The sequence below is a fragment of the Echeneis naucrates genome, chromosome 16 (assembly GCF_900963305.1).
Source record: "Echeneis naucrates chromosome 16, fEcheNa1.1, whole genome shotgun sequence".
NCBI lineage: Eukaryota > Metazoa > Chordata > Actinopteri > Carangiformes > Echeneidae > Echeneis > Echeneis naucrates.
In genome coordinates this window covers 17011697-17038706 of record NC_042526.1, presented here as the reverse complement: position 1 = coordinate 17038706, position 27010 = coordinate 17011697, and the positions used below count along the sequence as shown (strand labels likewise).

Here is a 27010-nt window from a genome sequence, read left to right as displayed (position 1 = left end):
ATTGATATGTGGCTGAAAAGGGCAGCTGGATTCTTACTGAGGTAAGAAACAAATGAAAAGGAAAAGGTCAATTCATCAGCTCCCTCTTAAATCCTCTCTCCTCCTCCGTGGTGAGATTTAGTAAACTGGTTGATAACGCTCATTGACTGCATGTCTTCTGGTAAATGTGGCATCATTTGTATCTGTATAGAACAGAGCACACCTCTGGGCCAAAGTATAAGATCTTATCTTCTACGTCCTCCTTCATTTCCACTTATCTCTAACAGCAATGTTTTTCAAAACAAGCTATTGCTCCTGTTACACTGAAGCAGTCAAGTGATTAAATGTGACATTCCCGAAAAATTATACAATAAATTCTCCAATTATACATTAGCATGTGGCAGTTATTCAGATTTGTTAACAGTTGAGAAAGATCATCTCAACGCACTCAGATCTAAATTTAAGCCGCTGGAAACCGTGAAACAGACTGAGATAGACAGCAGCAAAGCTCGCAGACATCAATTTGTGTTGTAATCAAACACAGTTGGCTGACTGTGGATCAGGCATCTGCTTAGAAGTTGTAGGATGAGGCAGAGAAAGAGCATTTGAAAAGATCACGGGAATGGGCCTGATTCAGATGGGGTTCTTTATGTTATGGCGTAAAAAGAATCGTGGAGCATATCCCTTTGTCCATCTAGCTGATCTGTCCACATACCTAATAAGAGCTTCAAGAAAATGGACCTTTGTATTACTTGAAATTTTTGAAAGCTGTGCAGAAATCCAAGATTATATTTCATATTAATCTTTCCTGGGTGGACACAAGATCAATCAAGCAGAGCATATTTCCCTCTCCTCCCCCTCTGTGTTCCCCGCTATCAATTTTAATGGTTGAGGGACATCCTTCAAGAAAACATAATGGGACAAGAAGATGGATGAGAACATTTGCAGCTAACTGTCCGGACGTAGTGCCAAAGAAATGATGGGGGCTGAAAGCAGCATTCAGCAGCCTCAATGTACAGCCAAAGCCTTTATACAGACATGTACACTAATAGCACTGTAGTGGAAGGTCTGCAGCTTTACAAATTGGAGGAGTATCTCCTCCAATTTGTATTGAAGCACGAATGAATATGCAGATTCACTTCTCAATTAGTTGATTCGAAGTAAAAAAAAAAAAATCCACTTAAACTCTCTAAAGCCTCAAACGTCAACGTCAAGACTCAGACATCAAACTGTCTTGCTTTGGATATGCAGTGTCCTATCAGATAAAGCTCAATCAGAGATCAGATGATCAGAGTTTTAGCAACTTCAGGAATTAATTTAGAAGCTTAGATTGGTTCATGAAACATGAAATATTAAGTAGAAGGAAGATGCATATGGAAAAATACAACAGGTGCCAAAATTCTTCCTGAAGGAAATCCACCTCCATCCATCAGTTTTTGAAGATTTTGTGTCTCAGATGTGAAAAATGTCTTGTTGAAGACAAGTTCCAGTGAAACCAGTCAAATAAAATCTTTAACCTCTACCCAGTGAACTGTGCTATTTATTTGTATTGCTGAATTAAAGCTCAACACAGTTTCTTGACCATTCATGTTTTATTAGCATGAACAACGTTGGTGCAGAAAATGTACTCCTACTTTCAAATGTATGTTTGTCTGTGGTGATCCATGAAGCCCGGAGCAGTATGCCAACTCTTTTCTCAGAATGCCTGTTTTTTGTGATAGCCTCTCAACCTTTTTATTGAATGCATATCCATTACACACATGGCCAGCAGTGTCACAGAGGCAGGTAGCAAGTCAGCTGTGTCCTCCTTAGACCTTCCCGCCGGTCCACAGGTTTTCACATCTGATGTTACTGTGCAGAAAATATACGGCCAATAGCAGGTCCAAACTCCTGGGAACCACTTTCACCCCGTGTACAAATGAATTCCTGCGTTGCTTCATTTCATATCTGTCTGTCCCATCCTGTCAACCTGGTGACACAGCTCAGCATGACACCGCCAAACTCTCAGATTCCATTACAGGCGGCCTCCTGAGCTTTGCCACATAAAATTCATGAACACCGCTTTCTGATTTTATAGTTAAAATATTCTCCATGTTCTTGTTTCCTGTAGATGGAATATGTGTGTGTGTGTGTGTGTGTGTGTGTGTGTGTATGTGTGTGTGTGTGTGGGTGGGTGGGTTGCGGGTGCTTCATTCTCATTGAAATGCATCAGCAAGTTATCTGGGACTGTTGTGCCTCATTGAGCTGGGAAGCTGCTTTCCATTTCATTCTCAAATGCAGCGGGAGTGAGTCTGCCCCTGTCTAATAAAACTTAGGAAAACTGACTATCTCACTTTAAAAACTTCCAGTAACAGGAAAGAAACCCTGGCTCATTGGAAAACGCAATAACGGCATAATGAAATATGGAGAATCTACACTCTGTGCTGCACTGTAAAAGTTAAAATTCATTACCCAGTCGCTCTTGTCTACTATTGTAGCCCACTGGTTTAACATCATCCACAACTGCTGAGTTCTGACATCCATTGCAGTGCCTTTGAGTCCTTTTGCTGTTATTGCAATTTGCAAGAAACAAAAAGCCTTTTGTCAAAAGACCATTTACGCATCGACGCATTTTGAGACTGCAACAACAAAAAAAAAAAAAAAATCTCATCTTACCCGCATAACTCTGGGCTACGCTACGTCGCTCTTCTCATCAACATCTGCCATCCTGCTAATTAGCCCCCAAAAAGCCACACATCGCTGGGTTTCAGTCGTGCACAAAGAATGTGTGACACGCAGGAGGGGGGATCATGGCCACAGTGGGAATTTAAAAGCCCTACCCGATCACAGTGTGAATCACCAAAAGTATTTTCTCTCTTATTATCTAGTTATTAACTCTCCTGAAAAAAAAGAAAAGAAAAGACAAAACCCCCACAGCCTGGTGGAGAATACATTGTGTAAAAAGTCTGCCTGAATGTGGTGCAAGAGCTCCTGAACTTCAGGTCAAGAAGGTTCAACAAGGTTTCATCCTTGTTGACTAAAGAGGAGAAAAAGCTTCCTCCTTCCACAGAAGACAGTCATTGGAAGGTTAACTGGAATGGAGCCCAGCATGGAGAAGCCTGGAGTAAAAGTTGAAGCTACTGGAATCAAAGATCAAAGAGGGAAGGAATAGAGAATAGAAAAAAATGAGAAATAAAGACAAGGAAGCAAAAGTACACACGGGATGGCCAGTTGCAAGTAAAAAAAATAAAATAAAACAAAAGTATTGAAAAATGGAAAATAAAAGCAAAGCAGCTCAGGTGTCCTGTTGTCCAAGCAAGAAGGAAAGATTCAATAAATGAAAAATGTCAGCCCTGTGAGACGAACGTTGCAGGCCAGCTGAGAAAGGTTGGCACATTTCTGTGGAGAACACCCACAGCAGTGAGAACAGAGAGGAAGGGGAAACGGAGAGAGAGAGAGAGAGAGAGAGAGAGAGGGACCCAGCCAGTCATAAATCTCCCACAGCTACTGGGGTTAGGCAGACGGGGAGAGTGTCAAAATTGTTTCTGGGTGTGAAGGGAAGGGGGAGGAAGGTGTCTAACCAACCACTGTGACTGACTCCTGCTCCTCGAATCCACCCACTGCAAGGCCGGTCAGTCACGCTGCGACCCCAGCAAACCGTTTCTGTCTCATTTGCATACACACATTCGTCGGCTCTGCATAATCACATGTGTAAAGTAGTGAGTTTGAGTCTGCCTTGCTGTGTGTGTGTGTGTGTGTGTGTGTGTGCGTTTCTGAGCAGCAGTCATGCAAAAAGACAGAGAATGAGGAACTGAGCAAAGAGGAGCTGAGCAAGCCGGACAGATAAAATGATACGTTAGAAAGAGGATTAGGTTGGTGGTGTTGTGAGCAGTGAGCGGTCTCCGCTGTCTAAACACACTTCTCCTGACCACAAAGACACGGTGACACACTTCTGTAGCGGTGGGGGGAAAATGCCACTTCCTCTCTTCCTCTCCTCCATGTTTGTCTCCCTCCTCAGTTCCTCCGCCGCTGTTGCTGTTTTTACTTTTTTTTTTTTTTTTTTTTTTTTTTTTAGATATTTTCGATGCTGTTGGCAGGGTGTACTGCTAGTTTTTCTGGTCTTGGAGGACATGTGTGTAAATGTGCATGAATATGTGCATGCCATTAAAAAATAAATAAATAAATAAATCTTTTCTTCTTCCTCTTTAGTCCGCTGCTTGTTGTGTAGCCTATTTGCTCCTTTCTTTAATTTCCTTTTAACCCCCCCTGGACTTTCTCTATGAACTGCATCTTTAACAGCTTACTCTCTATTCCCACCCCGGTCTTTATCCTCCTATGCTCTATATACTTCCCGCCTTGCCTCCCACAGCGGTGATCAGAAAGTAGGTGCTGATGTTGCAGCTCCTGCCTGAGCCAGCTCAACATATCAGGAGGTGGACAGACGTGCCAGAGAGCTCCTGTCAACAGCGAGCGTGCCCTGGAGACTAAGCCCACTTGGTGGATACTGATCCCCTCTACTAAACCAGAGGAATAGGAGTCAACCTCATTTCTTAACAACTGGTGCAGAGACAGGCGCAAAAGCTAAGATAAGCACCAAGACAGCACTATTTTTGTGGTCCTTCTGAGGCTGCTGTGGCTGCCTACTCATCCGTCACGGTCTCCTCACAATCCTGTGGGTTCGCTACTATTTAACAGACCATTAGCGCATGCAGCCTCCTCCTAAAAGCTTGCAGCACAGTTTTCTTGGATCATTCAGCAGTTTAAAATCTGACCACTGCCGTCTGTCAGCAGAGTTTGAGAACATCTCAGGTGAGCTGAAAGCTACAAGGCAGTGGTTAAGCCCGGACAGGTTTACCTCCCCCGCTTCTTCTCATCCTGTCACTTTCCATTGGTGGAGAGAGACATTCCACGTCTAATTAATGCACAGGATAGTTTTATAAAACAGCTAATGAGGCTGTGTTCACAGTTGTGTGAAGGCAGGCGTTATCCAGGGGACATCAAGCCTCATGGTCATTAGCTTGTCACATGGAGAGAGCGGACCGGGATACTAGAGGCGATATCTGTCATGCTTCCCCCTCAGTCTGGGAGACTTAAGTTCTGCTACTTACCCGTCTCTTAACTCATTAAAAAACTGATTTAATTAGGTATGAAAAGCAGACTGGATTTCACACAGAAATGCAAATTTTCCCTGCAGTTGCATCACTGATCCAACAAAGCACGCATGAGCCTAAAGTTGTGAGAGCCGCATAAATATATATAGAGAGCGCGAGTGCCGAGATCAAAATCATTACTCTCGTGAAGTGACACCAGAAGTGCAAAAAGGAAACTTTTAAAGATGGAGCGGGTGTGTTTGAACTTCATTCAAGGAATCAGAAACTGGCACAGATAATTCCGTGTGAAATGTTCCTCGTGTGCGCAGATGCTTGTATTCTATTAAAAACTTGCTCCCTCAGCACAGCTCCTCCAACAGGATGAATGGACTGCACACAAGCTGCTCTCTAAGCAACTGCTCATTACTCAAAACACATCTGCTGGCTCGTACGAAGCCCCTCTCTCTCGCTCTCTCTGTCTGTCTGTCACTCTAAATTGCTGCCTCACTTTCATTCCCGCGTCTTAATCCACTCACTCATAGCTCTTTCCATCATCTCCATAAAACACTCCCAACGAGGCTTCTCAGTTGGTGTGAAACCTCTTTCTGAAAACAAGCAACAGCAGCAGCAGCCCCGAAGTGCTCTCTGCCTAGCACGCATAATGAATCTCCCTCTTACACATACATACACACTCACCAATAACACACATACATACGCGCGCACACGTTCATTGCCAGAGTCGGCCATGCCTCCGCTCACCTGTGCAATCTCATACAGCAGCTTGTAGTGTTCCTCTCGCTTCTGTAAAGTGCACAGATTGCAGCCCATTATAGTAGTCGTGGAAACGCCAGGCGTCCAATTCTCCCCGAGTAGTGGTGGTACGGACACAGGGGGTCACCCTCCACACTGGACCGCTGGTTCTCATCAGTCACTCCTTGCCAAGCTTACCATCTCTTTCAGGCATCCCATTCACACATTCAGTCGCAAAGAGCCTCAGCTTAGAGGGACACAAAGCTCTAGCTGACTCTAACAGATGAATGTTCAGATGTGAACGGTGCTTCAGCAGCAGCCGGTGTGTCTCCTCTCTCCCCTCTCCTCTCCTTCTATTTCACAGACTCACTCACACACACACACGCACGCACACACACACACACACGCGCATACACACTTGCACGCCTGAGTTGTGACTCTCGCTCGCTGAGACACTCCCCCCCTTTTTCTCCTCCTTAGCCTTGCCGCACATGACTATGCTGGTACCAGCTCATGAATAGTGAGAACGAGTGCAGGGATATTCATGAAGGAGGCGGAGGAAAGGGAGGGGACACGAGAAGAGGGTGGAGTGTGAGAGAGCGGGAGCGCTGTACATTAAAAGTGAGACACAGTTACACAATCGGGTCCTGTGAGGAAGCTCGGGCAGGGCTGAGACGGCACACTGTGGATGGAAGGTTTGCACAACTGATGGCTAACTGCCTGGATCAGATGCTGCTGAGTGCTGACCTATTTCAACACTTGGTTGCAGGATATGCTGCCATGTGCCGTTTATTTCTGATGGAAAGAATGATAGTGGTTAAGGATAGATCAAGCTGCATCAAATCACATAATAATCAATAATATTACGTCTTTATTATTCAATTAGTTAATTCCTAAAAGTCCAATAGTAACAACAATTTCGACAACTGCATCAATTTTGAATCATAAATGCTTTGAATCAGTTCATTTCCTGTTCCCAGAATCTTAAATAAGATTGTTTCAATGTTTTGCATCACCGTATAAAAAAGTAATTTCAAGATTTCAATTTTTAAATTTTCTACAATTCCACAGCATCCTTTTTCCAAAACAAATCAAATACGGAGGGGGGAAAAAAAGCAACAGATTGATCAATAATGAATCAGTCTCAATAAAGCTCAAATGAAAAGGTCAGTTACTTGTTTGAAAGAAAAAAATGTATATAACATTTTGTTGCTTTTCTGTTGTAGTTGACTAAAAACTCAAATATGTTTTATGATGGTGGTATAATTAACACCTGATAAATCAAGCGGTAAAACAATTTAGAAAATAACCTTTATTTGAGGCGATAATGACTGTGAGTTGCGGCCCTTCTTAAAATGAAGAGCTGAGACTTAGCTTGTCACTGTATATCATCATAACGATGCAAAAGTAGAGCATTTCGGGCACACAGCGGGTTAATGGACCTCATCTCTGCAGTGCCTAGCCATTTTAACGGTGAAATATGAATTGACTGTTCAGGGGGAGAAGAGGTTTAATACAAAAGAAAAAACTGTTTATTACATATTTATAAATCAGTAGGCACTACAGGTGTCACTGGTAATGGGGTGTCCTCACAGCAAATTGGCAATCAGGAAAGCCAGAGACTCCAGACACAATACATCACCTACTGTCTTCTTTCAAACTGCAACAATTACGGCACAATAGACCTGGGGTATTGTCTCAGGCAAGACGCCCCCTTTTGCTAGCAGGAAGCTACACTAACAAGCAATAATTGTTAATAAATTGGCCCCCAAGTCAACAGCAGGGCTCTCTGTGCAGAATACAGCTAGCCAGTAGATGAGCGCTCATCAGCTGGCTACTGGGCATCCCACCCCAAGGGACTGCATAATCCGATTTTGTGGGCTTTAATTTTGCTTCCCTGCCTGGAGGCAAGCCAAACAAAAACCTACATCATACAGCACCATTATGGTTAATTCAAACGCCATCCTTCCCCTTCACTTCCAACACCCTGCAACCATTCTCATCCTGAAGAAGCCACAAGGAGCGGGTTTTCTGCAGTTGCCAGGCAATATCAAATCCATGAAGTGCTGTTCACTAAAGTGTCTATTTGACATCAAAGGGACTTGTTGGGAAACTGGGAAGCGGGGTTATAATATTGCATTTGATGAACAGGGGTGCTATGTTTGCTTGCGGTAAAATGGACTGAAGAAAATCTGAGACAGGCAGTCCTCTGAAATTGTATATCAAGGACTTAAAGCTATGAAATGCTTGGACACAAGGAGCCCTGCCTGTCTAGATGTCTATAGTCAGCACATAGATCTGAGATGTAAAACACTCAGGGTCGAACACAATGTCCTCGCTACCCAAGAGAGACAAATACTAGATTGAGGATCTGCTGACTGTATCCAATATTAGATCACGTAAAGAAGTGTGCTCAGGGTTCAGGTCTAGATGACCATCACTCTGTGATGTTGTGTTGGCTGACCCCTAAAGGTTAAGACGCTCATCGTTCACCCAAATGGTCTCTCTCATCATCTGTGAAGCGAGACTGATACAGTAGCCTCTGCCTGCGGTCAAGCGGCACCTCTCAGTGAGACATGCAGAGTGAAGGATGCTCTTTGAAGGGAGCATTAAGACTGATAAAAGGTCTCCCGAAGGTGCTTTATGGCCGGGGGTTTTACATTGTGACAGGGCGAATTTACCTGAGGCTGCATTTCCAATGCTACCTTAGGGCAAGACGGGCACATTATAGTTAACAGTAAGTAAAACCATTCACTTTGTGACAAGGTGAAGCTTAACTTGATCTATAATTTGTCTCTTTGCCTGTCCCTGCAAGACGTTTTATGTGAAAATTATGATCAGCCGTAACAATGTGAGAAACTTACTCAATATAATTTATTGTTTTAACACTTATGTGGCAAATGAGAGAAGCTACTGTGGATGGAGTCGGTATTTCACGTTGTCAAGCACTGATTCTCTGTGCCCTTCTTGTCCTTTTCGACTTGCCCGCTGTCCTTTCCTACTGTCCAGTGGTTGTTTGTCATCCAGTCTGTCCTTTGCCTGCTCGGGTAGAAACGCGCCCTCGGTCGTGTTCATTCTCTCAGTTAATGAGCCACGCATCGCGGGGGCATGGAGAAGTGATTTGTCCTCAGCATGATGGGTGTATTTTGAAGTTTCTTCAATTGCATTTCTGACAAACTGATAGTTGACTTCGCTCACCTCAAACCTGGAGCTATAACCTTCAGCCAAGTGTGTAATGCTGTTATCCCGGACGGCAAAGACCTACAAGTCTGCATGATGCTCTCGCGACCGCCCAGTATTTTTCTGTCCATCCCCTCACACTCAGTGCATGCTGTAACAAAATGGGCAGCAATAACAGCACAACTGATATGAATGCTGCCAATGTAGAATATGAAATAACAGTCAGTACCCACAAACTAATTTGGATCAATTTCTTGCCCTGACATAAGCAGCAACTGTGATGATGCAGAAAAATTGGATAGATTCAGTATTCAACTGCATCTGGGTCAACAGACTGCCATGCATCACATCTGAATGTCTGCCAAATTAGGTAAACTGTGGTTTGTATTTTTCTTTGCTATTCTGGCATTAACATTTCAACGCATTTGGTGCTGCCAATCACAGTTATTGTCAGAAGAGCATTTGTTAGGAGCTCTTGAAAAGCTGATATTAAACATTTAGCGAAGACATCTTATAGACCTAAAAAAAACCAAACAAAACAAAACAAAATAAAAACGACAGACTGGCTGGGACAGAATAAAATGGATCATTCCAAACTATTGGAGATGTATTTCAATAGCTTTTGGTAACCTTGACAACAAACAAGAAAGCATTTTAAAAGAGGTGCAGATTTAATAAGATGCCGTTATTGCTGTGATTACTCGTCTATGGCGGTGTCTGTCAGGAATACCAAGTGTCCCCACAGTGTTTAATACATAAACAGGTTTATTAGGCCAGCTCTGACACACCAGGCGCATTGAAATCTCTTTGGTGTGAGCACTTGAAGCTTGTGAAGATTGAAATCCTGTTCACGTGAATGGAAAGCCATGGGGATTGAAGAGTGGTTTTATGAAGGGACGCGCAACTCAGATCCAACGGCCCCAGCGCTGCTGCAGAGCAGCTGCTCCTCCTGGGTATGCCTATGACCTGTATTGGGAGTAATTAAATCAGGCCCTTTTATGAATGAATCATTGTCGCAGGTTGCTCCTCTCATGACAGCTTTGACGGGACTTGGTGCATTGTGCACACACACGGATGCACAGGTGGATGCTTGGAAGCCAACCGGGTTGGACTTTGGGAAGCCTACCAAAACATCTTTCTCACTGACAATAAATTATTAAAAAGGTGTGAATCTTTAATTCACGTGGGAACTCAACCCTGGATAAAAAAAAAAAAAAAAATAGTACATTGCAGGCTGTTTTGCATGATAACACAAGTTGGGTGATAACATATTAGCCACCTCTGAAAAGCAATTGAACCTCATACTTCTGCCCACACAGTGTAGCTTTTTAAACCTTGTTCAGTATGTCCCTCTCAGAAATCTGTGAAATTATTATTAAGAATTCAGTCTTGATAAAGCACAAGAACCCTACACTGTTTCTTCTAAATTAATGGTGACATGTAAAGTAGCAGGCAGCAAGGCAGCGTAGTGGTTAGTGCCGTCACCCCCACAATAAGAAGGTTGCGGGTTCGGTTCCTAGCCTGGGTCCTTTCTGTGCGTTTCCTCCCACCGTCCAAAGACCATGTTTGGGTTTACTGGTGACTCTAAATAGTCTGAGTGGTTGTTGGCCCTGAGATGGACTGGTGACCTGTCCAGTGTCCCCCACAACCCAGGAACAAAAGCGGTAGAAGATGGTTGGATGAATTTAAAACAGCCTATTGCTTTTATGAAATTAATGTTTGGGTTTAGTGCTAAAGCGTCTTCCCTGAGAGAGAGTCTCCCTTCCACTTACGCAAAAAGTGCAAAAGTCCTGTGTGCATGGAAATTACTCCAAATGCACATCAGGCAGGAGCTCTTATATGACAAAACTAATTAAACCATGTGCGACCTTCAATACTGTTCCTTCAGTACGACTTGGGCCACTTCAGGAATACTATATGTCAGTAAGCAGTCAGTAGTAAGCAAATTGTTGATTGTAAATTGATTGTAACAATGAGTTTACAGGATTTTTAAAGGACTATGGTTTGTCAAGAAATATCTTACAGAGTGAGAGAGTGCATTCTTATCAAATAAGGTCAATTTAGTTCTGCACTTCCATAAAATGTCACAAAGGACAGATTTTGGAAAATATTATTTTTAGTGCGTATGGATCAGGCTCCCATGGAACCATATTAATTAATAAAATAATAATAAAAAAATATATAAATAAAAAAATGTTCGGTACAATAAGAGTTTCCACCACACATCAGGAAGCACTCAACATGACCACGATTTTACACGAGCCTGGGGATTCCCAGGTCAAGCCAATTAAGTGCGTTAATAATTACACCTGAACATAATGAAATTCTGAGAAATAAATTGCCTATCAATCATTGGGGCACAATCAAAGCGTCAACTCCCCAAGAGAGCTCCTCAATATAATCATGTAGATAGTAAAATTAAACATCATTAATACGGTAGGTTACACCTTAGATGCCACGGAGCTGTGCCCACTAAGACAATCACTGCTCCGATAACGATAAAAAGTTATGAACAAACCTTAATTTCTCTCTTGACTGCATTTCCCCCCCTTCATTCCCATCGTCTGCATATGCTACCTTAAAGAACCATGATGTAAAAACAGACTCTCTCCATCAGGTAAATCCCCACGTCCGTATGTCACCCCGGCTTTCTGTCAGAACTATTTAGTCCCCTGACCATATACAAACGCAAAATTATACATAGTATCATAAGGGATTATGTCCATATCCCCCTCTGCACACATTAGCTGTTTACTGCAAATTTCTTCAGGATGTCAGGGATGTCCGTCATGCGTGACCTAGTTGTGATGAAACGAGTGAAAAAGAGGCCCTCGCCACTCTAACACATGTAAGACTAGTGACCTTTTCAGAGAGGAAAGCGTCAGTTTGACACTTTAAGCTCCGGGAGGAAGGGATGAGGTAGAGTTGATTCTGCGGGTGATTGAAAGGCAAACTGCCTCCACCTTCCCTCCTGGATGCTCATTCAACTCAGGGCTGTGGAGTGCATGGCCCCGCAAGAACCGCTGCTGGAAAAACACTAACAACCCACGACCCTGACACCGCCCGTATAGCAGGATGCCCCCAGGACATCCTGTACTGATGCCGCTGCACTACATCCCCTCAGTTGTGCAGCAGCAACAGGGATGAAAAATTAGCTCCCTTACATTCAGATTCACGTCGGCCTGTGATGAACAGTTGCATAAAGCACTCGAGCATAAACAAAGCTTTGCTGTGAAGAATGTGTTGTGCATCTGTAGATCTAGCAGACATATTTTAGCTCCACAGGTCTGCCAACGTTTGGTGTTTGGGTGGTTAATGATATTGGTCACAAGATAAAACCTCTGTATATGCTGCACTTATCTGACATAATGATCAAGAACATAGTGATAATTCATAGTACCCAGGTCCCTCTAAGACTGAACTAGAGCTTCCAAGACAGGAAATTTAATCTTGTGTTCAAGGAGGGCAGGAGTGTAACAAAGAGTGGAGCTGGTTCAGAAAAATTGCCTTTAGTGCCATCAGTAATCAGGTCTTCCATCACCCCGACTGAAGATAATCTGAGTGATATAGATTTGAGATAAAACTCTGGTCATTGCTTTATTTAATAGCATTTCTGCTCGCATGGGTCTAAATAATCAAAAGTGGAAAATACACCATAATTTGAACTCTTTACTTTCAATCCTCGAAATACCAAATAAAAAAAAAAAATAAAAAACTAATGTGCTGATCAATATGTCACAGAAGCTCAAAGTGGCAAATCGTACTGACAACACGCAGCCAACAAGTACAGCAGGGACATTATTGATCTAAGGCTCTGCCCACCGCCCCATGAGAACTTGTCAATATGCAGTCAATACACTTTTGATTGTGGATGAGAGTTTTGCGCTCCTGAAGAGAGGAAACGGTTCTATGGAGACAATCAGCTCAGAGGGCGTCCGGGTATGCCAACCTGTTCTGTCCATTCAAACCTTTTGCTGATACCTGCACAAACTGAGAACCTCCTTTTGTGTCGCGTCCAAGGCCTTCTCCAAGACAAAGTCACCAACAGGTCATCATCTCATTACAGAGACACAATAGCAGCACCCTCGAGGTCTTTCTCTATATCACATTGAGACAAAGTCAGACACCTCAGTTTGCTGAAACTACCTGATTAAAAGAAAAAAAGTGCAGCAGATAATGGCTTCAGATTTTCACCATGCAACCATAGAGCTGCCCTAATGATCAAATATTTATGTATTTACGTATGTATATATTTATATGATGTAAATGAAATGGACTGCAATTATGTGGCACTTTTCAGGACGTATCCGCCATTCCACATGCATTAGGATGGAAGTAACCCATTCACACAGCGCCTTTCCCTATAGATATAGAGCCTGTCACTCACACACACACACACACACAAATGACACATCAGGGACAATTTGGGGCTCAGTACCTTGTCAAAGGACACTTCAAATTGGTTACTGGATGAGCCAGTAATTGAAACAGTGATTGGTTGACGTCCTGCGTTACCCTTCTGAGCCTGATGTGAAACCTTCACAGAATTATCAAACTCAACAGCTCTTACAGTAGCTTGTTGTGTCTAATTTTCCTGGCCAGCTCAGCCTGGTTTCCATTCGTAGTTTTGGCAGCTTGTTGAAGCAGTGGTATGTGACTGCCTTCTGGCTCTGCTGTGGCCTCAAGGATGGTCTTCCCCTGGCCATGCTGCTCGTTTTGTCTTCATTCAAGTCCCGGTCAGACAGTGCTGGCATGAATAAATCTGGGTCAGTCCCCCCAGAATGCATTTAAGACCAACCATTCCTTATTGTCTTTCTCACTCCATGGTTGGATCGTCCCATTTGACCACAGCTTTTGTTTTCCCCTGTTTGTTTGGGTTGCATTTGGAGGTGTCTTTCATACATCCTCTTGCTAATACTACAGATATACTGACTATCCATTTCATCCATTTAGCTGATATGGTTTGTTTCCCTCCTTTTGTTATGGCCTAAGAACCAGATGGCAGACAGACATACCACTGTGGGAGTTTACCACTGCAGGAGCTTGTAAAGGAAAGCTGAATATTTAGAGAAAGAAAGAACAGAATGTGCAAGACGTTGTGTTTACTGCTCATTCTGTTATCAAAAAAATAACTTATTACATCTTAATACCACGTTTCCCCAAGCAGCCTGTTGACTACAGATGTGTGTGTTAATACTACTGCAGTTTGATTTCATTGTGACAATCAAAGTGAACATGACTAAATAAATGCGTGTGTGTTTTGTGAACTTCTGGCATCACAACTGAATCATAAAAGCTGATGGAAAAGATTTAAATTCATTCTAAGACAGAAATTGATAAAGCCATTTTCTGCTGAGCTCTTTCCCAATTCATTGCCAATCTGTAGTTTTAAACTAGCTGCACAATATTTCTTCGCAGTATTAACGTGACCTTGACATTAAGGATTCCAAAACAAAAAAATAAAAGTGAACTGATGTAATTTTCCCAGAAGCGAGGAAAAAAAAAAAATAAGATTTAGCATCGTTGGAAAACAAAGTATATTTTAATCTAGTCAGACGTTGCAGCAGCACAGTAATTTGTGTTTCCTCTACATCAATGCGGCAGCAGGCCTTCACCAGCACCCTCATGTACTCTATAATTGGTGCCGTGATGGGCTTGTTCTTAGCACACTTCCAAGCGCTTCAGCTGGCCTAGTGGCTGCAAAAACACACCTCCATTTCCTAATATGAATTTTTTTTTTACCCCCCCAAGTGACTTCATTCCTCGCTGTGCAAGTTGGGGAAAAAGTCTTGGTGCGCCCGAGGATCGGCTTAAAACCTTCCTCTAAACTGCAATGCTCCACAACGAGAATGGCTACAGATCCGCTGGTAATAACAGACCTGCAGATGGATCACATGCTTGTTTTTCAGCACACAGATTAGTCTGGAATTATGATGATACCCAGGGGGCAGGAATCTTATTTTCTTCCCTCCTGATAAGAAAACAAGAGCAGACGACGACCAAAAGGAAAGAAAGGGAGAGGGAGATGTGTGTGATTTAACATGCTGTGCTGCATGCTGGTGTGTTGGCACTCCAATTTAGGGAACTGGATCAGATAGTGTCCGACCGGAATTGTTTTAGGGTTGGCTATGGAAAATACAGTGTCATGTCCTTTGGTACAATGGAGTTTGGACCTGTTTACATTCATTCTACACTACATTAAGAGCACCTTTAATTACATATGCAGCTCTTTTTTTTTTACGAAGCATGTGGATAATGGGAGTATGCCATCACAGAGGAGGGTAATAAAGAATGAATATCACCTGAAGAAAACAAAGAGGCGCTCAAACAGCTATTCAACCAACACAACATTGTCCTTCACAGCATTTACAGCAGCAGGGAGAAAACGAAAGACAATTTTAGAAACAGTGTTATCATTTTGATCGTTTCCCAAGCAGCTACACTGCTGCCGCCATATTTTCAGCTTTGTTCTCCGAGCTACAAGAACCAGTCGACACAATGAAATGGTTAGAGTGAACATGCCGATTTATGAGTAGATCTTATGCTTTCCACGTTTAGCATCACAGCATTACATTTTCTAATTAGAGTGAAACCAATGGGCAGTTGATTCTGATTGAAAAAACATGTATCCATTTCAGGCATCTGATTTGGAGAGGTAAGGATTTTGATGCAAATTGAAAAACAGGAAAGCTATTAGCATTCATCCTTCAGGCATAAGAAATGTCCACACACAATTTCACACCAGTCTATCCAGGAACTGTTCGGATATTTAAGGGAAAGGAGCCGCACCAACCAAGCAACGTTGAAGTCGTTGCACTCTGTTCTGGGCTTTTAGAGATTAACTGGAAAATAATCAATAGAAGAAAAGAAGTGCTGGACTAAACCTGTCATTTTATCAGCTGACAGCGACCACACAGTCCTGGATGTTGTCCTTTATTCTGTTGTAATTTGAATCAATTGTGATTCATGTGTTCGATGATAATGACAGTTATATTGGTCATTTGGCATCTCCAGAACAATGTCCACAAAAGAGGTGAAAGTGAAATTGTTTCCTCCCTTGTTATCTCTGACAGAACAATGAGGAAAAATGTCAAATCTCTATGATTAGAAAAAAGAATAACAAATGAGGTCATTTCTCTCACCATCATTAATTACAACCATTTAACTGCTTTTTAACATAAATATGTAATCAGCCAGTCACACACCAACAACTCAATGCATTCAGGCACATCAAGATGGACTACTTAAGATAAAACTGAGCATCAGAATGGAGAAGAACGGTGATTTAGTTAGTGATTTAATCCACTGAGCAGGAGTTCTCTGGGAAAAAAAAAAAAAAAAAAAAAAAACCTTATTGATGCAACAGGAGGTCAGAGGAGAATGGCCAGATTTCTTTGAGCTGATAAAAAGGCAACAATAACTCAAATCACCACTCACTGCCTCTCCATCTCTCCGTGTTGCTCTTGGAGGGATATGTTGGGTCTCTTTAAAAACTCCAGAAAGAGTTTGGTCTAGACCTGCTCTATGTGTAGAAGTGCCTTGACTTTCTTATGATGTGGTGCTGTATAAATGAATTTCATTTTCAACAGCCGTGGTGTGCAGGACAGCGTCTCTGAATGCTGAATATGTTGAATCTCGAAGCAGACGAGCTACAGCAGCAGAAGACCACACGGGGTGCCACTTCTGTCGGCTAAAAACAGGAAACTGATGCTACGATTTGTACATGCAACCCAAAAAGCTTTAAGAGTCTCCGTATATATCACAACGTTAGATTTCGTCAGGTAAACTCTCAGTATTGGCAGTGGATGTCCTAAACTGCACCTGATCTTGAATACAAAGGAAAACACAAACATCCCTGTTGATTTGCATACTTGAACGCACAACACGGGAACAAATAAACTAACACCGTCCCCTCACTGTCAGCGACTGTCTCCTGCAGCACATTATATCCCAAAGGACACCCATTGATTTTCCAGTTATAATCAACACCAAATTATTGAACGTCAGATTATAAAGTGTTAGCGTCCACAGGCATTTCTCCACGAAGGGTTCTCTCAACCTGGCCGCATCACCATGGCAACCCTGGCTGTTTGACAGAGCTCACAACAAAGGGACCCTTCTGCAGAGATTCATCTTAAAACTGCCGGAGGCAGAGCCAGGTAATACACATACACGCACTTTACCCTTCAGAATGGTCTTCAGTATTCGAATATTGCACTATTCTGAGAACAGTGAATGACAACGGCGGACTTTTTACCTACGGGACACTACAGGAAGTTTCATACCTAAGCCAAATCCTTTGAAAATGATTTCCAGTAAGATGTTTGGTACAACAGCTAAGACATCAAAAAATTGTACAGACACAGAAGCATTGATCAGGGCAGACAAACCACAGTCAACAAGCTATAAAAGTCAGGGCTCTAAATCCACACTGCAGGAAAAAAAATCTTATAAGGCCATATTTCTTTGTAGCAGCCATCTAATGAAATTATACATCTTGGATGTAGTGTTATATTGATTTGTCTTCTGGTATGCTTGATGGACCTCGAGTCGCTGCAGGGCATCCTTGCCACTGAGCAAATCTGCAGTGATCCTGAACTGAAGCCAACGGCACACCCTTAAGAAATCAGCTCATCGTGTTGGCATGTCAAACCTACAAGGGTGACCCCATCACTGTATGCCTACAGCGACAAACAAGGGCATAATTGACTGTATTAGTAAAGGCTGAGGTTACAAAAAAAAAAAAAAAAAAAAAAAAAAAGAACCCCAAACACACCCTCGGAGAGCAGTTCATCATTAACTGGAGACAATTTCAAGGTTTTGGGTCAGAACAGGTCAACGTCCGCCCCCCTTCCCCCCGTTTACATTGGTGAAGAGAGGATTGGGGTGTTAATACACAGGAGATGAATTAACAACCTCTACTGGAAGCCTACTGGGAATGGTTTCCGCCTCACAGCACACGACAGATGAACTAAAGGGGGACAATATTCACAAATCAGCCAATGGTTATGAGGGAAGAGGCAACACTATCTATTAGAGAGCTCTCTGTCACCTATAACACCTCCTTAATAAGCTGCCCGCAAACTGTGACTCTGAAACCACCACTATCTAGATGTTGGTGTTAAATGTCCTGGGAGGCCGCCGATTGCTCCATTTCCATTTTCAAGTCCACTGTTTGAAAAAGGTTTTTCCTACAAATGGTGTGTATATAGCAAAATGATCATTGGTGCAGGATTTGAATTTCAAAATTTCCCCTTTGAGTGACAATTTATATTTTATTCGATGACTGCACATTTACATGCTACAAAGAGCTGGAATTTATTTTAATGAAGCAGTACAGTATGGGACTGTTTCATTGGCATGGTGTTTTGTTTTAATTTAAATTTTGCTCATCCTATTAACGTCCACCTGTCCATCCAATGTTTGGTTGTAACTTTAAGAAGCACCCAGTATGCCTGGTTTAACCTGAAGAATCTTATTGCTGGGTGATGTTGGTATTGTAAGGATTTATTGATTCTGAAACAAAAACAAACAAAAAAAAAAAACAAGCAGAGAACAAGACAGAGACCTGTCAACAGGACAAAGAGGTCATTAACTGAAAAATTACAGTCAGAACACCTTCCTGAAATCTTGCTACAGATTGATGGGTGTCATCCTTGCTAAGAAAAAAGACGATGCAAGAGCTCTTGTTACAAAACACTCACTACAAGAAGGAAAAGATTTGTTCGTTATTGGAAGTTTGGAATAGGACTTTCATTGAATTATAGGTTTCATAAGTTCTGGTTGATATAATTTTGTGGTCTAGGAGTAGAAAGAGAGTATAGAGCTGACTGTGCCGTGGGAGGATTCAGTTGAAGAAGCATATGAAAGGAAAAAGCTCAGGTATGCAGATCTAGGTGAGGATGCTGAGCAGCGAGGGTGGAAGGTTAGGATTTGTCCAGTGGAAGTAGGATGTAGAGGGTTTGTAGCAAGAGCTATTGCTTTGTTGAGGGAGTTAGGAGGAAGGGGACAGAGTGTGAGGAAAATAGTCAAGGAAATGTCAGATGAGGCAATAAGATCCAGTCAGTGGATTTGGATTAGAAGAAGTAATAGTAGCTGGGGGCCCAGCAGGGGGAGCTCTTAAGATAGACAGACTCTGGGGAGAAGCAGAGGAAGAAATCCAGGAAAAGGAAGTGTATTTAAGTGGAGGGTGTGGCCTGTTTGAGCCTCTTTGAGACCAGGCAGTTAGTCCAGGTGAGTTGGCCTGTATTGGTTTGATTATAGGACTGTTCAGGTGAGTTTGCTTGTCCTTTCACCTACTGCACCCTCTACACTTCAATGCCTCCTACCTGAACCAGGGTCTGTATCCCATCCCTATTTTTATCTCCACCTCTTCTATTTCTCCCCACTACCCGAACCAGGGTCCGTATCCCCACCCCACTTTCATTGGTGCAGTTGGCGAGAGGTCAGAATAGTTGACGGTAGTGCTGTTTGAGAGAGTTGCCTTTGTGTGAGGAGCAGTGATGGCTGGCATTAGGGGGGTGACTCTGGGACGCCAGTGATCACTGTTTAGCCTCCTGGAGGTGTCGTGGGCCTAACTAGACGAAACACCAGTGAAAGGAGGTTCCCGGTGAGGAGAGGAGGGTGACCTTTTGAGGTGAGAGGAGTTGCATCAGAACTCACTCTGGTCAAGAGAGCCCTTCACATGAAACTGAGGGTAGTTGGTTTACTCGTGAGGTAAGCCAACCTCACTCAAAGTGAAAACCCAGTGATATCATGTGGTAGATTCCTGCTCAGATAAAAAGAATTAAAGCCTTTTGCACCAACTCCATTTCCCATCAGCCCCAAACAGCCCTGACCAGACTCCACAGAAAAGTAATAGCAGAAAGACACTGGTGTTTAGATGTTTTAGAACACAGACATTTCAGCATGTGAAATTCACATTAAAGCCCGTTTTGGTGCATTTTTATGTGTAAAAAAAGGTTATCATCATTGACTTTGTAGTCAGCAAGGTTTCAGCTTGTCCAGAAAAAGCTGAATATTTACTATGACTGATGAAAGAGGAGCCGAGCATAGAGCTGATAGCCAAGTAGGCAGGACGCCTACCATGTGGGCACAGCAGCTCTGAGCAGTGGTCCGTGGTTGATTTGGTGGGCGAGACTGGGCTCTTCCCTGCAGGTGATTCCCTGTCTCTCTCTCTACCACCTATCCTTTCTTGCTTCACTTTCCTCTCAATAATAATACTAATAATAATAATAATAATAATAATAATAATAATAATAATAATAATAAGAAGAAGAAGAAGAGACATAAAGAAAAGCTGAATGTGCAACTACAATGAGTTAGGCATGTGACTTGCATTGCTGCTTCAGCCCTGTACATCTGAAACATCCAAACAGAAATTAAGAATTTTTCATTTCTGAAAAGGATTGTGGGCGACATCTTGTCTACAGGGTAAACAGTGAATAACAAATTGGTGTAAATTTACAGTAGGATTTCAAAAGCATTCACTAAAGTAACACTACATTGACTTTTTTTTTTTTTTTTGTTTTAACAGAACTGAAACCTACTCCTAAAATACAGCACTTTACAGTTAAAGTACCTTAACTATCAGTATCATGCAGTATTTTTTGCATTCTGGGATGAGCATCACATCAGCTGCACATGTGAAGCTAGATCCTCACCTTTCCATTCATCCGTCCCCATCTTGCCAATTATTTGGCAAGTAGCAATTTTATTTGATTTATTAATTGGTGCAAAGGACTTCACAGCTAGCTAAAATTTCAAAGATGAGTGCCGATTAATCAAACACAAGGAGCACATTTTAATTTCTACTAAGTTAATGTGTGTGGACACCTGTATTTTGCCAGTGAGTTCATGAAGCTTGTGATAGTCTTCTGTAAACACTTTCAGTCTATGTAAGTCACTTCAACAGTTGAAGTAGCCAAGGCTAACATTATTTAAGACTACAGTGCGTGCTGATTATTGGGCGGTCTCAGTGCAGAGTCAAACTAAAGGCAAGATTATTTTCAAGACAATTGTTGGATCACAAATTAACCCTGTGGGGACGGTGGCGTTGTCGGCGACATCTTCGGAATGCGTAGACTGATTTATTTACCACTTTTTTTTTTTTTCCCCCACTGCGAGCTGAGATTCTTGCCTTTCCAACCGTGTGTGTTTTTCTATGCTTTGTAATCCTCCAGGCACTTCAGGGTATTTTCGGAGCCAACTGTTTTGCTAAAAATTAAAGGAGTTTTCTGGAAGAAGTCTTTGGCTCCCTGAGAGCATAAAGTTGTGTTTTATGAGCTCTGAATGATTTATAAATAACTTAATACTATCTATTATTGATAGATAGTTTTGGGAAATGAAAGGTGTTTCAGTCCCTGAAAGTATAAAATAGTTTTCTAACCTCTGAGTGATTTATAAATAATATTAATAGCCTAATAGTATTGGTAATATTGCATGATAAACATTTTTAACAAAAACGATCCTGATAATATAATATATGGGAAAATGGGTGTATTTCCTGATTGTATGAGTTATAAAAGGTAATTTCAATACAAATTGATTCAAGACATTAACACACTATTACATTAGGCGATCCAACAGTCAAAATAAATATTCCTACAACGGTTACAGATGGAGTGGACTGCTTTACCGCTGCTGCACTGAGTAAGCAGATTACTTGCATGTCCATCACATGACGCAAATGATCAGTTCATTTTTAAGACCTCAGACACTGCAATAGGCAACTATCAGGTGAACTGGCAAAAGGAGCTGTTTATGAATTTCTGTTCCGTAAAAAGTAGTTTACTATTTATCGCATAGTCAAATCTGTTTGGCTGGCAATGATGCTTTCTTGCCAGATCTGTGGACATCAGTGGAGCACCTCGGTGGCCTATGTGAGACATGAAAAGTCATTAGAAATGTGTTATTGAGCTCAGATTGAGTATGTCAGAGGAGCTGACATGACTTCTGCGCTGCCAAATGTGATTCCTTGACTGAGTTCTATTCTCATCTTAAAGGGCACATCAAAGAAGGACGGACAGTTGCATGTCCTTTTAAGTAATAAAGGCATTTACTGTGGTATCTACATTTACTTCTCATTTGTCCAGAAAATGATGTAGCTCAGCTATCTGTTACTGTACAGTAGGTAGCCTACTCCACAAAGCAAAGCTAGTATGTTTACCAGATGACTCTGAAAATGCCATTCATACATCTTCTACCGCTTCTGGGTCGTGGGGGTGCTGGAGCCAATCCCAGCAAACATTGGGTGAGGGCGGGGTACACCTCTCTGCAGACACATGAGGAACATGCAAACTCCACACAGAAAGGCCCCAGGTCGGGAACCGAACCCACAAACTTCTTGGTGTGGGGGCGACAGCACGAACCACTATTCCGCCATGCTGCCCTGAAAATGTCATAACTTCTGAAATTTGATTGATCATGACTTGAATTGTGAATCATTATTGAATCATATTGAAATAGCCAGTTCTAATGTCAAATGTTATCACAATAATGTAATATTTTCATACTGACTGTAGCTAACTTTCTAATCCTGCTTTGTGGAACAGTCCTCTGGAAAAAAGCTGCTGAACAGGATGCAGTTTCTTCAAGTAAGCCATTCTAAAGACTATATCATATTTTTTCGGTACATTTTTTAGTTTGAAAAGTTGATCATGTCAATATTTCTAAGTCTAAGTGCCTCATACTTTTATTGCACTATTCTCAACTAAAAGGTAAAGGCATTTTCAGAGAGAAGTTTCTGTCTGCTTTTTGTCAGGACTCATTTAACATGCAGTTGTTCTGCATATGAAGTTTTTCAACTTGACATTCAAATAAAAGTAAAGTGCAATAAGAAGCTGTGATTTTATTATTTTTTTTTTACATTGTAATCACAAGATTTAAAAATCAGTGATTATCTTCATTCACACAGGACATTTTGTTATAGTTTGCCTTCTGTGCTTGTAGCCAGGTTTTGTGAAGCCTATTAACATGTTTTTCTTAACATAAGTGCCTTTAATCGCATGACTAGCTATGTGTATAGCCTGTAATTTAGGTTTTTAAATTGGTTTATTAAAATGTGTAAATAATACAATCTAAATAGTTGTTTAATTGTAAAATACTGTGAAAGTAATTTTAAAAACCCAGTAAGCCAGTAAAACTGTATTTTTCCTTTACAGTACAAAACCAAGTAACAGTAAAACAACAGTAAAAGTAAACGGTAAAAAGACGTTAATTTTACGGTGACATCCTGCTGTCAGTTATTTGCTTCTTTTTTTTTTTTTTTTTTTTTTTAAACACAGGAACATTTCTAACAGTGCGATTACCCCTCTGGTGTGTATACACATGTAGAGGAAATGAAGAAGGTGCACCAGACATTACAAATGTCAAAATCCAAATATTAGCTTTGTTTTCATAACTTGCACTAGTATGGAATTTTTGTGCTTTGGCTCTGTCTTATTCAGTTATGTGATCAAATTCGATATGTGCCAAATTTCTTTTGAGACTCTGTTCCTGGAAAACAATACATCGGTACACTACTGTACGTAACTTGATGATTCTGAGCATCCTTGCCCCCTTCCTCACCCCGCTCCACTCGTCACATCATAAAACTGCTGTTAGCTAATACTGTGTGTTTAATTCCTCGTTGTGGAGCTCACCTCGCATTGGCCCTGCCAAACCCTACCCACTGGAGATTTACGGTCAGCCATTTTGTGGACTAATTGCCCAGTCCTAGTGCAGCAAGGTCAGCCATGGAAAACACAGGGAGTCGTCTCACACACCTGCCACAAGCCAAAGCAGGCAGAGGGCAAACTCCTCAAACAGCAGGACACTCAACACGCCACACCAGGAGTCTCCTTGAGTTGTCCAAAAGAGAGTCAGTCAGATTATGCCTACATCGGGACCCGTTGTTGGGGGATAAACTAATGCTAAACGTTTTGCTTTGTGCTGTTTTTTTTTGGAGGGAGGGCTTTGGCACTAACTGTACATAAATCAAAGTCAGATAAGAGGAAGATGTGCAATGATGGAGACTCATCTGCAGCCTGTTCTCCATGATATGGATCTAATCTCTTCACTATGAATCATATGGCCATTGACTTCCTGTCTTTCTACGTAACCTGCTACCAATCTCCTTTCAAGTGGATGAATCAGACAGACGCTTTCGCTGTGAAAACGCATCTGAGTTGTGGTAAACGTCATTCGGCGGTGCCGCCTTATCCACCTCCGACATTAACATTTCCAGCAAATTTTATTAGATCTCTTTGTCCACCTCATTGACTCCTCATATCGGCATTGAAGAGTTGACAGAGTAGTCCGAGTCTCAATGTTTACATTAAGCGGCTTTGTTTAACTGACAGCTAAGCACAGTTTTGCCTTTGTCTGGTCATTTTTAATAGCTCCTAATGACCATCTATTACAGGTTTCTACTTCATGCTATTCTGAGCACTCTCCTTTTATTAGCATCAGCTGACACCCCCATCACTCAGCGGTTCCCTTGACTTTTTCACTGCTGGTGACCCTTTCATCTATCTAATTAACCACAATTTACTAATCACATAGGCCACTTTCCCAGAGCCGTGTGCCCTCCATCGCTGAGCAGGGACAAAGGCTCATTAACAGGGGCCTCCCCACCATTACTCCTGAGTGGGAGAAAATAGAGATTCCTCAGGTCAATTTGGAATCAGGGGCCATAAGATATGCAGCATTAGTGCCAGCGTGTGATCTACGCAGGCATAATGGCACTGAGCCAAAGCCACAACAACATAAAAACAAGAATGTGTGGTGAAAATAGACTCTCGGTTTTCTCAAGGACCAAAAGAGAAGCATTATATAAATCACAGGCCGCAAAGTTTGTCGAAAGCTACAACCTGCAAAGTGAGAGAGGAAGGACGGATGCGGGGACTATTTCAGGTTTCATTTCACAAGAGGAGGTGGAGAAAAATCGATAGACTGAATGCTGGCTTATTGCCAACTTGCTGAAGGAAAAATAAGAAGATAACCAAAAGCAGCAGGTTGTTTTGGGGTGTTTTTTTTTTTTTTTTTCTTCCTTACACACCACACTCACAGCCCAGGATATTACATCACAAACACAACAACGTGGTGCCATTGAGTAGCGCATCAGCGCACACACACACACACAGACTCTCACAGCTAGTAGAGAGAGGCTTGTGTTAGAGATACGAGATCCAAAAAAAATTTTTTTTTGCATTATCGCCTGCCATATCGCAGGTTCCAGTCATTCAGCAATGTCCTACCATACTCTGTTCAAGGTTTACAACACACAAATTCACAAAGAAACTCCTGCTCTTGCTCATAATGAAGACATTTTAGAGTTCTAATAAAGTAATTAATCATCAACAGAAAAGCTTTCTCTCACATTTGAGAATTTGGTGTTTTAAATTGGATCGTGTGATTTTGCTCTGTTGGATGGACAAAATAAGCTCAACATTTGTGCTGAGAAACCGTTTTTCATAGCAATCACATCATCAACTTAAGACAAGTCTTCATTTGACATATCAGTACAAAAAGTACTGTGAAAATGTTAAACATGCAGCATTTACACAAAAAAAAAATGAGTGAAAGATAAATGCAATAAATTAGAACTGGTACAACAGGTAAATTAAGCAACAAGTCATGGAACAGAAAAGTATTTTTAATTTTGATTATCACTAAAAAATGCTTAAAATATGCCACTGGATTTGTGTTGTTGCTATTATTGTACACAATCTTCTTACTCTACACATTTAATTACTTCATAAATAATTTGGTCACAACTCTAAAGCAAGAGATTGCATTGAAACATTTTCATTTTGAAACCAAAAATGTGGTAAAATCCTTATTTAACAATACCATATTGATCTTGTCCAGATCCTGGAAATGTCAGGCTCTACAGCTCTGAACAACTTTAATTTATAAAGTGTGTTTCTCGTTCACAAAAACATTTGGAAACAGAATCCAAATCAATGAGTCACACAGGATGTATACGCCTGTTTTCCTTTTTAATGTCCGTTTCCATAGTCCAGTGAGTCTGACACACTGCGGCTCACATTAGTGAGTTAGACCGTAACCCTGTGCAGCTGCTCATGTCAGTGATGGGCATCAATAACTGGCGCCAGGCCTGCGGTTCGTAATTGTGTTGGAGGGGTCAGTGTTGGGTCAACAGGGCATTCCCCCGGCCCGTCTAATGAAGGGAACACAACTCTCGCTCGCACCAATACTCAGCACAGATATCTCCAATCCCAGGCCCCATTGCCCATGTCAGTCAAACCATCAGTAATAGATATGCAACCCAGACCCAGCTCTGCCAGGTCTACAAGCCATCATAATATACATGGCTCCGGCCAGTTAAACCATGTTTCAGCTAATGTATGATAACCCGTTTCTTTACTTGACCACCAGACTACAGATTTTAGTCTTCATAACAAAGTAGTACTATGCAGTAAACTTAATTAGTATAATTACATTGTTAACTCTATTTGTTTACTGATAGTAAACAAATAGCATGACTCTCATTAATTAAACCAAGAGTAGCTACACCAACCTATCCAACCGGGAGCTCAACCAACCGAACAGGCCAGGCCAAGGTTATACTGTACAGATGAAATGTTTACTTTATTTACTCTTTGAATTCAAAATACTAATGTTTTCTAATCAGCCTTAAATAGAAAACATGCCTGAGGCTGATGGTATTTGAATATAAACTTGTGTATTTCACAAATTCACATTTTGGACACAATTATGGCATCAGATGATACATCAGAGGAATCAGCGAAGTTCATTCATTCATTCATTCATCCATCTTCAACCGCTTATCCATTTCCGGGTCGCAGGGGCTGCTTGAGCCAATGCCACCTCACCCTGAATATGGTTTTATTTTGGACCAAAGAGACAGACCGCCTACCTGGGTGACATCAGCCAACACCTTGTGCTGCAGCATTTACAAATATTTTAAATATATCTCAGAGCTTTATCACAAACACATAGATTACTCCTCTTGGCGGGGTGCATAGATTTCATTACAAACCACTTCTTCATTATGGGCACTATAA

At 41.7% G+C, this 27010-nt stretch overlaps 1 protein-coding gene across 3 annotated transcripts in view; it reads right to left on the bottom strand.

Annotated features, from left to right (window-relative positions):
* LOC115056387 (PDZ domain-containing RING finger protein 4) overlaps nucleotides 1-27010 on the bottom strand; it is a 110756-nt gene that overhangs the window by 39504 nt on the left and 44242 nt on the right. The window contains exon 1 of one of the 3 annotated variants that reach the window (XM_029522772.1): nucleotides 5808-5876. The exons of the other annotated variants lie outside the window; for them this stretch is intronic. Coding sequence (XP_029378632.1) covers nucleotides 5808-5876 — 69 coding nt within the window. Of the gene's footprint in view, nucleotides 1-5807; nucleotides 5877-27010 lie in introns of those variants that run through there. 3 annotated transcript variants of the gene reach the window in all.